Source organism: Piliocolobus tephrosceles, chromosome 12 (genome assembly GCF_002776525.5).
Source record: "Piliocolobus tephrosceles isolate RC106 chromosome 12, ASM277652v3, whole genome shotgun sequence".
In the NCBI taxonomy this organism is placed as follows: Eukaryota; Metazoa; Chordata; class Mammalia; order Primates; family Cercopithecidae; genus Piliocolobus; species Piliocolobus tephrosceles.
This window is the reverse complement of record NC_045445.1, coordinates 99,999,665-100,011,662: the sequence shown is the minus strand read 5'-3', so window position 1 is coordinate 100,011,662 and position 11,998 is coordinate 99,999,665. Positions and strand designations below refer to the sequence as shown.

Below are 11,998 nucleotides of genomic sequence, written 5' to 3'. Positions count from 1 at the left end.
AAAAAAAAAAAAAAAAAAAAAAAAAAAAAAAAAAAAAACATAAAAAAGTAATGCATCACTGGGTGCGCTGGCTCACGCCTGTAATCCCAATGCTTTGGGATGCTGAGGCCAGCAGATCGTGAGGTCAGGAGATCATCCTGGCTGACACAGTGAAACCCCGTTTCTACTAAAAATACAAAAAATTAGCTGGGCATGGTGGCAGGCGCCTGTATTCCCGGCGATTCGGGAGGCTGAGGCAGGAGAATCGCTTGAACTTGGTAGGAAGAGGTTGCAGTGAGCCGAGATCTCGCCACTGCACTCCAGCCTGGGTGACAGAGCGGGACTCTGTCTCAAAGGTAATGTATCAGGACTTGTGTATCTTCAGCCCTTCATAGAAATAATGAAGGAGAGAAACACATTTGTGGAGAGGGGACCACATTCACTCTTTATCTGTCCATGACAGACAGATAGTAGGGAGCTTTATATACCCAAGGAACCTACGGAAAAATGCTCCCTGTCATGACTCACAATCTTCCGGCCACCCTTCCTTGCACCTGTCTTGTGGGCTGGGGGACCCAGCTTATGGATCCTATCATCCCAGGGAGAAAGAAAAATCAAATCCTTCAGTATCTCTTTTAGGGTATCCTCTCTGCTATTTGCGTGGAGGATAAGACTCTCAAAATCTAGTAGCCAAATGTTACATTTGTGTAATACAGAACCATGTTGGGATAAAATAGAATTTGTTTCCTCTGAGACACAGGTAGAGGTACGTCCACACTGACCTGGGTGGCAGCCACGTCTTCCTGCAGTGCCAGGCAGGGCATGCTCACAGATCTGGGGAAACTCTGCTGCTCCTGGAGCCCCACAACCTCTTCCTGGCACCCTGTCCCTCTGGTGGTTGTGACAGCTCACACTTGGCCTTGGATCTCCCCAAGGCTTCTTTGCCTGCCCCTCTTCTGCCCACCCTGCATATCTCTGTCTCCCACTGTCCCCACTATGACCATGATTGCCTCCCCCTCCCTGCACTCTCCCTCTCCTACGGCTCCTTGTCTTGGGTAAATGAACCCACAGCCTCTACCTTGCGATTAGGGACAGAACCCGGGGCTTGTTCAATTCTCCCTCCCTCCATCACACACGCTTGTCCTCCTTAATGTTTCTACAGTCAGTGAGCTCCAAACTCAGCCCCTCCTGCCCCTGCCAGCTGTAGGACCTGTGACAAGACGCCTACCATCTGCCTGGGACTCCGTTTCTCATCTATCGTATAGGTATAATGATGATAGTGTCCTCCTTCAAAGGCTGGGGAGAACCAGGAGGCCAAGGTGATGGGCTATGGACTGCCAAAACAGCTCCAATCCTGCCTCCACTTGGGGCTGGTGTTTCAAGTCCACTGTGTGTAAATGGAACCTTAATGCCTCCATTCACACACAATGGTTTGTTCTAAAATAGACTCCCCTCTGCCCTTCCCTTCCCCACAACTGTTTCCCCTCTGCACCGTGCAGTGGTAACTGTGAGAAAGAACTGTCCCATTCCCAAATCATCGTCCCCACCCCAGCCCCCAGGCCCTTGGTTGGTGAGACCCATGACAGGCAGTCTCATGCTTCTGTCCAGGGGACTTTCCCACCGTTGTTCCCCTGCATGGAGACTAAGCGGACTCTTCTATTCCCTGTCCGTCACAGGGTCTACCGTGCACACATCTTCCTCATTCCTCCACATTCCCCAGATGATGATTTCATCTGTGTCTCCTCCCCCATACTCCCAAATAGGCCGTCCCAGTCTTTGAACCCGAAAATTGTTCAGAGCGCGAAGGCCAAGATGCCCAATCACCTGCTGCAGAATCCTGCTCCAGGACTGAAGTGTATAGTCTCTATCAAAATAAAAACTAGAGGCCAGGCGCAGTGGCTCACACCTGAATCCTAGTACTTTAGGAGGCCAAGGTGGGAGGATCGCTTGAGCCCAGGAGTTCAAGGGGGCATTGAGCTACGATCATGCCACTGCACTCCAGCCTAGACAGAGAAAGACCCCATCTCTAGAAAAAATAAACAAACCAGCCAACAACTGGAAACATCTTCCTCTAGAATGGTGGTCAGGAACATCTGTCTGCCTTGTTCCCTGATGTCTCTCCAGCACCTAGAACAGCGCTCAGCACGAGTAAGTACTCATTAGGTTTTTGTTGAATAAATGACTCCTTTGACGCAGCAATTCCACTTCTAAGAATTCCACTTCTAAGAATCTTTCCTAAAGAAATATTCACACACGTGCACAGAGCTGTGTGCACAGTAATGAGAGGAACAAACAACTGGGGAACGTTTGCAAATGTTTATTAACTGTCAGCAACTGATACAGGAAAATCGGATGAGGGAAGTACATGCTGAACAGGAAACACAGTGAGGGGGGCTTGACCGGGATGCATGGCAATGGGAAAAGCAGATGGGAGATACTTTTACTGGTACTTGGTGTGTGTGCATGTGTGTGTATGTGCGTGTGTGTGATGTGTAAATGCAGAGGAAAAAATCTGAAATTAAACACTCAGAACTGCCCTCAGTAGTCATATCTGGGGAGAGAGGAGGGTAGTGCTGTTCTATGCAGACAATACCTGACAATACTCACTTTCTGAGATAGGTGCATGGATACACAAACTGAAATATGCATTTAATATGTCTTGCTCAGCAATGAAAATGCTAATATCTAACAGAATGGCACACTGCAAGAAAATACAATGGAAACGCTAACATCGAAGTCTTGGAACACTAAGAAAAATGACGCTCAACTTTTCACTGTTGTGAACACTCGCTTTCACTTGCTATACAGCTGATGACAAGGGGTCTGCCGCCATGCCCATGTTCGTGAAAGGTCACCAAGGTCTGCTTCTCATCACGGGCATGTGTCATATCCCCGAGGCTAAGGCGAGAAGAGAGAAGGAAGGTAAGTGACAGTGAGTTCCCAATTCCCAATAACTCAATCTCAACTCCTCCTGACCTGCAGAACCTGCACACTTCGATTCTGCCCTACCTCAGGGCCTGCATACGCCTTCTATGGTTCCTCGAAATGAACCATTTGCTCATGCCACAGTGACTTCCTCAGCTGGTTTATCCATTCCTAGGCTAGAGGAAGGTGTGGCCTACATATCAGGGCTGATGTGGGGTTTGGGAGTCCACAGCATCCTGCATAGGAAGGATCACTGGATATACAGGATAGGGAGTAGAAACAGCATGGGAAATCTCAGCATTCAGCCTCAATGATGTACCCCAGAAAATTATGAGAAGGGAATGATTTGGCGAACAAGTGATAAGATGGGATACCGGTACTGTAACAGAATAGCACATCTGCAGGGATGTGGGGGATGAGCCGAAGGTTCACTTACGGAGTTACTCTTCATCTTCCTCAGGGTCGCTGATCTCTTCATAAATCACCGGCTGCTTTCTCTCACGCAGTCTGTGGGTCCAGACATTTTTCCGCCTTTTGGGTCCTATGATGGAGAAGAGTTGGAAGATGAGGGTTGGGTAGGTTGGAAAGTGTTAGGCTCTGTTTTCTCAAAAAAAAAAAAAAAAAAAAAAAAAAGGAGATGCCTCCCTGTTCTAAGTGCCCATGGGCCTTCTTTATCCAGTTTTTCACATTCTCTGGCTTAGAGAGGCTGAGACCTTAGACCCACACCAATACACGCCAAATGCCAATTAAAGTTTTAGCTACTGGCTTCTTCCGTTGTGAGGTTTAGATTCCCAACATCTTCACTTACGAGAACATTCACCCATACCTCCTTTCATTCTGCACATATTTACTAAGGGCACACAGGCATACCTTGTTTTATGGCACATCGTTTTTATAGTGCTTCGCAGATACTGCAATTTTCTGGGGGGAATTCTCACCAATTTTACACTTTTCCATTATTATTCTATCTGTTATGGTGATCTGTCATCAGTGAGCTTTGATGTTATTACTGCAATTTTTTTTTTGTTTCTTAGTCTTTTAAAATAATTTTTGTTTTTTATTCTTGTGGGTACACAGTAGGTGTTTATACTTATGGGGTATGTGAGATGTTTTGATACACGCATGCAATGCGTAATAATCACATCATGGAAAATAGGGTATCCATCCTGTCAAGCATTCATCCTTGTGTTACAAACAATCCAGTTACACCCTTTTAGTTATTTTAAAATGTACAATTAAGTTATTATTGACTATAGTCACCCTGTTGTGTGTAAATGTTTTGGGGGTACTAGGAACTGTGCCCACAGAAGATGACGAATGTAATCGATCAATGTTGTGTGTTCTGACTGCTCCAGCGATGAGCTGTTCCCCATCTCTCTTCCTTTTCTCGGGCCTACCTATTCCCTGAGACATAGCAATACTGAAATTAGGACAATTAGCAACCCTACAAGGGCTGCTAAGTATTCCAAAGAAAGGAAGAGTCGCATGTCTCTCACATTAAATCAGAAGCTAGAAATGGCTAAGCTGAGTGGGGAAGGCATGCTGAAAGCCAAGACAGGCTGAAAGCTAGGCCTCTTGCACCAAATAGCCAAGCTGTGTATGCAAATGAAAAGTTCTTGAAGGAAATAATAGTATATACCGCAAAGGAAAAGTTCTTGAAGGAAATAATAATACGAACACTCCAGTGAACAGAAGAATAAGAAAGCAAAACAGCCTTACTGCTGAAATAGAGAAATTTGAGTGATCAGGATACAAGATGAAACCAGCCACAACATTCCCTTAAGCCAAAGTCTAATTCAGAGCAACACCCAAACTCTCTTCAAAGTCCATGAAAACTGAGAGGTGAAGAACCTGCAGAAGAAACGTTTGAAGCTACCAGAGGTTGGTTCATGAGGTTTAAGGAAAGAAGTCATCTCCATAACATAAAAGTGCAAGGAGAAGCAGCAAACCCTGATGGAGAAGCTGCAGCAAGTTATACAGAAGATCTAGCTAAGATCATTGCCGAAGGTGGCTACACTAAACAACAGATTTTCAATATAGATAAAATAGCCTTTTTATTGGAAGAAGATGCCATCTAAAACTCTCACAGCTAGAGAGGATTCACTCCAACTTTGAAGGAAGTTCTAATGTGGGTAAATGCTATCCAATAGCATCACATACTACAGAGAAATCTTTCATGAAAGGGAGAGCTAATCAATGTGGCAAATTGCACTGTGTTCAAGAAACTGCCACAACCACTCCACCCTTCAGCAACCACCACCTCGATCAGCCAGCAGCCACCAACACCGAGGCAAAACCCTCCACCAGCAAAAAGTTGAGACTCACTGAAGGCTCAGAAGATTGTTAGCACTTTTAAACAATAAATTATTTTAAAATTAAGGTATGTACATTTTTACACATAACGCTATGCACATAGTAGAGTACACTATAGTGTAAACATAAGGTTCTTAATGTACTGTGAAACAAACGGAAAACAATGTGTGAGACTCTCTTTATTGCAGTGGTCTGGAACCGAACCTGCAATATCTCTGAAGTACACCTGTATTGGGTATCAGGCATTAAGCTGAGTAAGATATGATCCCAGGTTATCACAGATAGAATTGCTTGAGCACCTTTCACATCATCAGGCCTTCTAGATTTAATTTAATGCCTCCTAACAATTTATGAACTATGATTCTTTATTTCCATCTTATGGACTAGGAATCTGGAACTGAGAAAATTTGGAAGTCTTGCCCCAAGTCACGTGGTTTTTTTAATATGGATGACAACTCCAGTCTGTGTCTCTGGAAGTCAAGTCTAACATCTCATTTGGAGCTGGGCGAGCTCCTCAGCCCAGCCTGGACCCAGGCTTGTTTGGGATCCATGCCACACACCCGGTCCCCACACCTGAACATAGCCATGGAAGCCAGAGGGCTTGTTCCTGAATTGTTTCCTCTTACCAGATCTCTTGTTAATCTTCTCAGAGGTACTTGGTTTTCCCGGGGGGCAAGGCTGTTTCCCATCGTTCTGTGGGCCAGATGCTTCTGGCACTCCCTTTGAATCATTTCCTTCCTCTGCTGGCTTCTTGGGTATGATCTTTATAATGTGAAGGTCACAGATAAACAGTATCAGTGACATTTCTATAGTGCTTTTGAGCTTACAAAGTGTCTTCACATGCATTACCTTAATTAATGCTCTCAGCAATAGTGCCAGAGTTACACTTACCTAAATAAGAGAAACCTGGGAGATCAGAAGCAAAAGGAATGGCCTAAATGAATGGGGTTTCCAGGGCTAGAATGCTTATCTTCACACTCTTTTAAGACTGACACTGGTGCAAACATCAGAAATCTCCATGTCATTGAGAATGTGGTACACAGAAGATTTGGAGAAAAATAGCATTCTAAGAATTCACAAGGTCTACGAAAGGAAGAGCTTTTATAAGATATAAGGGATCCCATGTAAGCTTGTAGACAGCTGCTGGGAGAGTAAATGTAAAAACATAAGAGAGGGGACAAAACACTGCTGGTAAAGGTATTGTGGGGAGATGAATACAGGGAAGGGAGAGGGAAAGAAATGATTTGCTGAAAGTAATCTAGGCAGCAAACAAAGCAGTACCAGATATGGCATAACACCCTACCGAGCCACCAACATTGAATGTGGAATTCAGTGAGGTGGTACCCATACCAGTTCTGGTTACATTGGGATGTGTCACTGACTAACAATATTAAGCTGCTTTCTTCTTTTTTTGGAGGGGGGACAAAGTCTCACTCCGTCACCAGGCTAGAGTGCAGTGGTGTGATCTCGGCTCACTGCAATCTCCCCCTCCCCGTTCAAGCGATTCCCCTGCCTCAGCCTCCCGAGTAGCTGGGACTATTGGCAGGCACTACCACGCCCCATTAAGTTTCATATTTTTAGTAGAGACGAGGTTTCACCATGTTGGCTAGGATGGTCTCAACCTCTTGACCTCGTGATCTGCCCACCTCAGCCTCCTAAAGTGTTGGGATTACAGTCGTGAGCCACCACGCCTGGCCCTTAATCTACCTTTTACTCAGCTTCCTCACTTATGAAATAGTAAATAATACATGTAAAACAGACTAAGGGAAAGTCCTCTCTGAGCTTGTAAATATTGTTCAGATGTAATAATAATAACAATGAATACCTTTCTGGATCCTTCTTTGAATTCGGTCTCCACACTGGCAACCCAACTCCCAGATGCCTTTACCATCTAAACCAGAGTTGAATCTGCACTTCTGGAATCACTCATTCAGGGGCCTCTGAGGGATCCCCTGGGCTGAGACTGGGGCTTCCCAGATGCCCTAGGTACAGACAAGGCCCTCGAGGAACTCAAGGAGGGGCCAACAGTCAAAGCGATTCCTAAGCCATGTGAGTGAGTAGCCTCGGTAATAGAAGAGGGGCCAGCTGCTCCTTCCCGTTGCGAGAGTGGGTGTCTCAATGGAAGCACCAGCAGGCCTTTTGGGGTAAAGCCCTAGTGAGCAACATCTGAACTTCATAAACAAATACAAATGTGAATGAGCTTTAAATGGCTTGGAGCTCTAGATTAGACTACCACTGCCACTGCGCCTCAGGAAAATTCTTTAACATCTCTGTACCCTGATAGCCTCATTTTATTATTAATTTGCTGATAATTATGATCTGTTACACGAACTATGATTCTTTACTTCCATTTCATGGACCAGGAATCTGGAGCTCAGAGAACTTAGAAGATTTGTGCCAATTCACATGGCTTTTATATGGACGACAACTGAAGTGTGTGATTCATTACTATTTGGAGATAATAACAGAAACAACGTCATAGAGGTCTTCTTACGGATTAAATTAATTAATCCACGTGAACTGCTTAAAAAAGTATCTGGCGACAGTATGAAAACAAAAGAAGTATTAAGGATCACAACTCTTAGTATTATCAAGCCGTTGATGCTACATCAGGTGTTGTGATAGACATGGGGAGAAGGAGGCAATGAGGGCATTTTTGATATGCTCCCACTCTTATCAGTGTTCACATCCGTGAAGGGACAAAGGTTCTCTAGTCCTTTAGATTTGAGAGATACTCACCTTCGGGATGATTCTCTGGAGCTTGCCAAAAGGCACCTGAGGACGTTCAACTGAAAGAGAATACATGAGCATTTTTCTTTGTTGGTAAAGATTTCCAAACTCTAGAGAGACTTCTGTCGCATGAGGGCATTCTGCAGCAGAGGGTTATGAGTCAACTCATTGTTGAGGAGTTATTTCAGATTTCTTTCTGAATTATGTTTAGTCATGGTTGGTGCATTTATCTGTGGCATCAATTCAGAATTTTCCATCTCATGGTTTATCAAATGGGGGTTAAACCCCATCACAGTCTCATCTTATTTCATTACATATCTTTTACTTTTTCCCAAATAATTAAATTGATTGTTTGGGAATCTGAACTGTATCCACTCAAGATGTGCAACAACTAAAAATCACTGTACACTTCAAATGGGTGAAGTGCACATACCATAAGTATGTCAATTAAGCTGTTAAATTTGTAATGAACCATGGATGATTTAGTCCAGTGGCTCTGAAATATTTTCAGTATAAAGACACTCCTTTAATGTCAAAAACTTGGCAGATGCTCAAGCATTGGATTTTCAGATCTCTTATAGTGATGTGGGAGATGGTAGATTCTGGCCTGTTTACTTGGGCAGTAATAGGTCTATTGGAGACAGTTTGGACATCTGACCTTGTCTTATGATTGTATTGTCAGAGCAGAAGACCAAGTAAACACATATGTCCCCCTAATAGTCCTGAAGTGTACAAAGATCTCTACCCAAGAACCTGCATTTTTTTCACACTATGTTATCTCCGCTCACTGACAATTGGGAAAGCTCTCTGTGTTGGATGAGGGATCACTCTTTCAAACTCACTTCCAAGCTCATCACGGAGAATTAGGGTTGTTTGGGAATGAGAAGACTATTTGGTTTTGATAAAGTACAGAGAAACAGTGTTCTTTATTACACAATATGTTCATCATCCTCTCTCTTAAGATATTTATCCAATATCTACATGCTGTTAATGAAACAATCTCTGGAAGTTTTTGGCGGATCTACACTTTTAACATGTTCTTTTTTTTCACTTTTAAAATTTTCTTAACTGTCCTTTGATTCATTAACAATGTTTAGCAAGAACAGCATGTCCTTTAAAAAAGAAATATTTCAAACACACAGAAAAGTATGGGGAATAATGTTGAGTTCAGTCGCATTTCAACATTACCCTATGACTATGTTAGATCTGATTTATTTATTCAGAATGTTAGAAACACTATAAACGGGCCAGGTGCAGTAGTTCACGGCTGTAATCCCAGCACTTTGGAGGCTGAGGCGGGTGGATCACCTGAGGTCAGGAGTTTGAGACCAGCCTGGCCAACATGGTGAAACCCCGTCTCTACTAAAAATACAAAAAATAGGTGGGCAAGGTGGCGGGCGCCTGTAATCCCAGCTACTCAGGAGGTTGAGGCAGGAGAATCGCTTGAACCTCGGAGGCAGAGGTTGTAGTGGGTTGAGACTGTGCCATTGCACTCCAGCCTGGGCGACAAGAGAGAATCTCCAGTCCAAAACAAAACCAAAAACAAAACAAAACACACTATCAACAAGTCATGATTGAAGCTGTCTGTGCAGCACTCACCAATCCCTGCCCCCCTTCTCCATTTACAGCCAGTCTCCTCAATTTGATGCCTTTTTATTCGCATTTATGTTTTTATGCATTTACCATTAACTTATTATCCATGAAAATTCATATTACTGTTTTGCATGTTTTAGAATTTTATGAATGGCTTCTGTAGTTAACTTTCTGTATGCAATTTTTTTTTTCACTCAACCCAGATGTGTATGAGGGAACAAATCCAGAGGATCCTTCCCAAGTAGCTGAGTTGAAAAGCAATTGGGCTTCAGGAGACCTTTGCAGCCACTTCCCATCTACTCACCCTGATTCCCGCGGTTACGGTCATTATCAGAATCATTCCCCTGGAAGTCTGTGGCCTGTTTATTATGCATGAAAGGTGGGAGGGTGACATTGAAACCTAGAAAGAAGCAAAATGTTTATTCCTTAAGAAACAAACTTAGGCCTGACATGGTGGCTCATGTCTGTAGTACCAGCACTTTGGGAGGCTGAGGTGGGAGGATTGCTTGAGGCCAGGAGTTCAAGATGAGCCTGGGTAACATAGAGAGACCCCCATATCTACAAAATATAAAATAAAATTAGTTGGGCATGGTGACATGTGCCTGTAGGCTCAGCTAATCCATAGGCTGGGCAGAAGGATTGCTTAAGCCCAGGAGTTCGAGGCTGCATTGAGCTGTGATTGCACTACTACACTCTAGCCTAGGTGACTCGAGTGAGAGTCTGACTCAAAAAAAAAAAAAAAAAAATTAAAAGAGAGAGAGAGAGAGAGAGACAAGCCGAGAGGAGGAAGGTAGAGTTGGAGGTGTGCTGTGATGCCACAGAGACAGTTGGGCTCATCAGAACAGACGCCTAAGGGAGAGAAAAGTGCAGGGTCCAGGTAAAAGCTCCACTATGGTCAGTCCCTGCCCTCAGCCCTGACAGGATACAGAAGAGCAGAACACCCAGAAGCTGCCTTGCGATTTTTTCCTTCACAAAAGGAAAATGTGGGGTGCTTTCTGCAGCCTAAGAAGTAGCCTAGGCAGGAAAAGTGATGCTCATGTATCCCCAGACTTGTTTGTTCCTAGAACTTTCTGTTACCTAGTTTAGTCATGGTCTCATAGTTTCTCTTCATGTACACATGGCTGATTTTCTCCGAGTATTTCATCTTTTCCCACTCTTTCTTAGAGAAGTATTTGGCAATATCATCGAAGGCCTACAAAAAAAAAAAAAAAAAGAAAGAAAGAAAGGAATTTTGGCAGTGACTCAGCTAGGCATGTCTGCCATTCAGTTGGAGCTGCTTCCTTGTGCTGGATCTGGGAAGTGGGGATGATAATCTGTCTTGGTTGATGCTATGGCTAACTCAGAGACCATGGGGGACCTACCCTAGCTTCTCCCATGGCACACAGTGGGGCTTTAATGCTGCTGGCTGGCTCTCTTCCCACCTTCCAGAATGGACTGAGAGTTACCAAATATAGTGCAGGGTCACAGACTTGTCTCCAGGGATTCTAGGTGATGACAGAGTGCAGGTGGGAGGCTCCCAAGGGTCCAGATCTCCCCAGAGACCTTGCCCCTTGTTTACCTCTGTCCTCCCCTCCTCAGAAATTTGGTCACCCTACTCTGTTCCCTGGACCACTGCTGTGCCCCCTCCAGATCACCTCACCTTGCTTCTCTTCTTTGATGTTTTAGCATTATCCCTGGGTCTCTTTGCAAAGGCGTTGTCTCCATTCATGGCACCAGGAGCAGTCTGACCTGCAAGAGAAACAGTCTGAGACCTTCGGTCCTGTGGAGGGAGAAATCAGTGAAGGCCGGCCACACTCAGTCACCTGGAATCAGGTGCTGTATTTCTCCATTGGGAGCTTATCTGTCCCTGAGTAAGGACATGGGGAGTAGTCAGATGAAAACAGGCAGCCAGGGGTTTCTGGGAGAAGTATTGATTGGGGATGACAGGTTTCCTATGGGCAAAGCAGTCTTAAGTCTTTGGGAGGGGGTTAGCCAACGTTGTTAGTAGTTTCCCTGGAGCCGGGCTTACCCTGAAAGATGTACAGACCGTTGTTGGGGAGGCAGGGACGTGACTGTGTAATTTTATTGAGTGTGGGCATTCTGACCCCCCCACTCATTCAATAAAAGAAGGGAAGTGACTCCCAGAGATAACATGGTCTCTTTGGTAATGGATCTGATCAGGCAGAAGGATGGGGAGGTTCTGTTCCATTGAAGAGAAATGACCTTCGCAAACATGAACAGATTTAGAGGCTATTACCGGGTTCCTTGTAAATTATTAGAAGGAAGAGAGCTAGAATCTCTGAGACTACAAGAGCCCGCCATCCCTTAGAGAGAATGTGGGGTGTTTCAAGTTGCAGCAAGCGGCCAGGCTCAGTGGCTTATGGGTATAATCCCAGCATTTTGAGAGGCCGAGGCGTACAGATCGCTTGAGCCCAGGAGGTTGAGATCAGCCTGGGAAACATAGCAAAATCCCTATCTC

The 11,998-nt window shown here is 44.5% G+C and overlaps 1 protein-coding gene across 4 annotated transcripts in view; it reads right to left on the bottom strand.

The window, feature by feature from the left end:
- Positions 1-2,280: 2,280 nt before the first annotated feature.
- The window catches only part of LOC111533764 (putative protein SSX6), an 11,399-nt gene continuing 1,681 nt past the window's right edge, over positions 2,281-11,998 (bottom strand). The window contains exons 2-8 of one of the 4 annotated variants that reach the window (XM_026451079.2): positions 11,180-11,268; positions 10,618-10,732; positions 9,845-9,940; positions 7,957-8,006; positions 5,844-5,979; positions 3,341-3,445; positions 2,281-2,877 (exon numbers count right to left, since the gene is read on the bottom strand). In XM_026451079.2, coding sequence (XP_026306864.1) covers positions 3,345-3,445; positions 5,844-5,979; positions 7,957-8,006; positions 9,845-9,940; positions 10,618-10,732; positions 11,180-11,248 — 567 coding nt within the window. In that variant the 5' untranslated portion in view covers positions 11,249-11,268 and the 3' untranslated portion in view covers positions 2,281-2,877; positions 3,341-3,344. Of the gene's footprint in view, positions 2,878-3,340; positions 3,446-5,843; positions 5,980-7,956; positions 8,007-9,844; positions 9,941-10,617; positions 10,733-10,901; positions 11,025-11,179; positions 11,269-11,998 lie in introns of those variants that run through there. The other 3 variants (XM_026451080.2, XM_026451078.2, XM_026451081.2) reach the window with 3 other exon arrangements.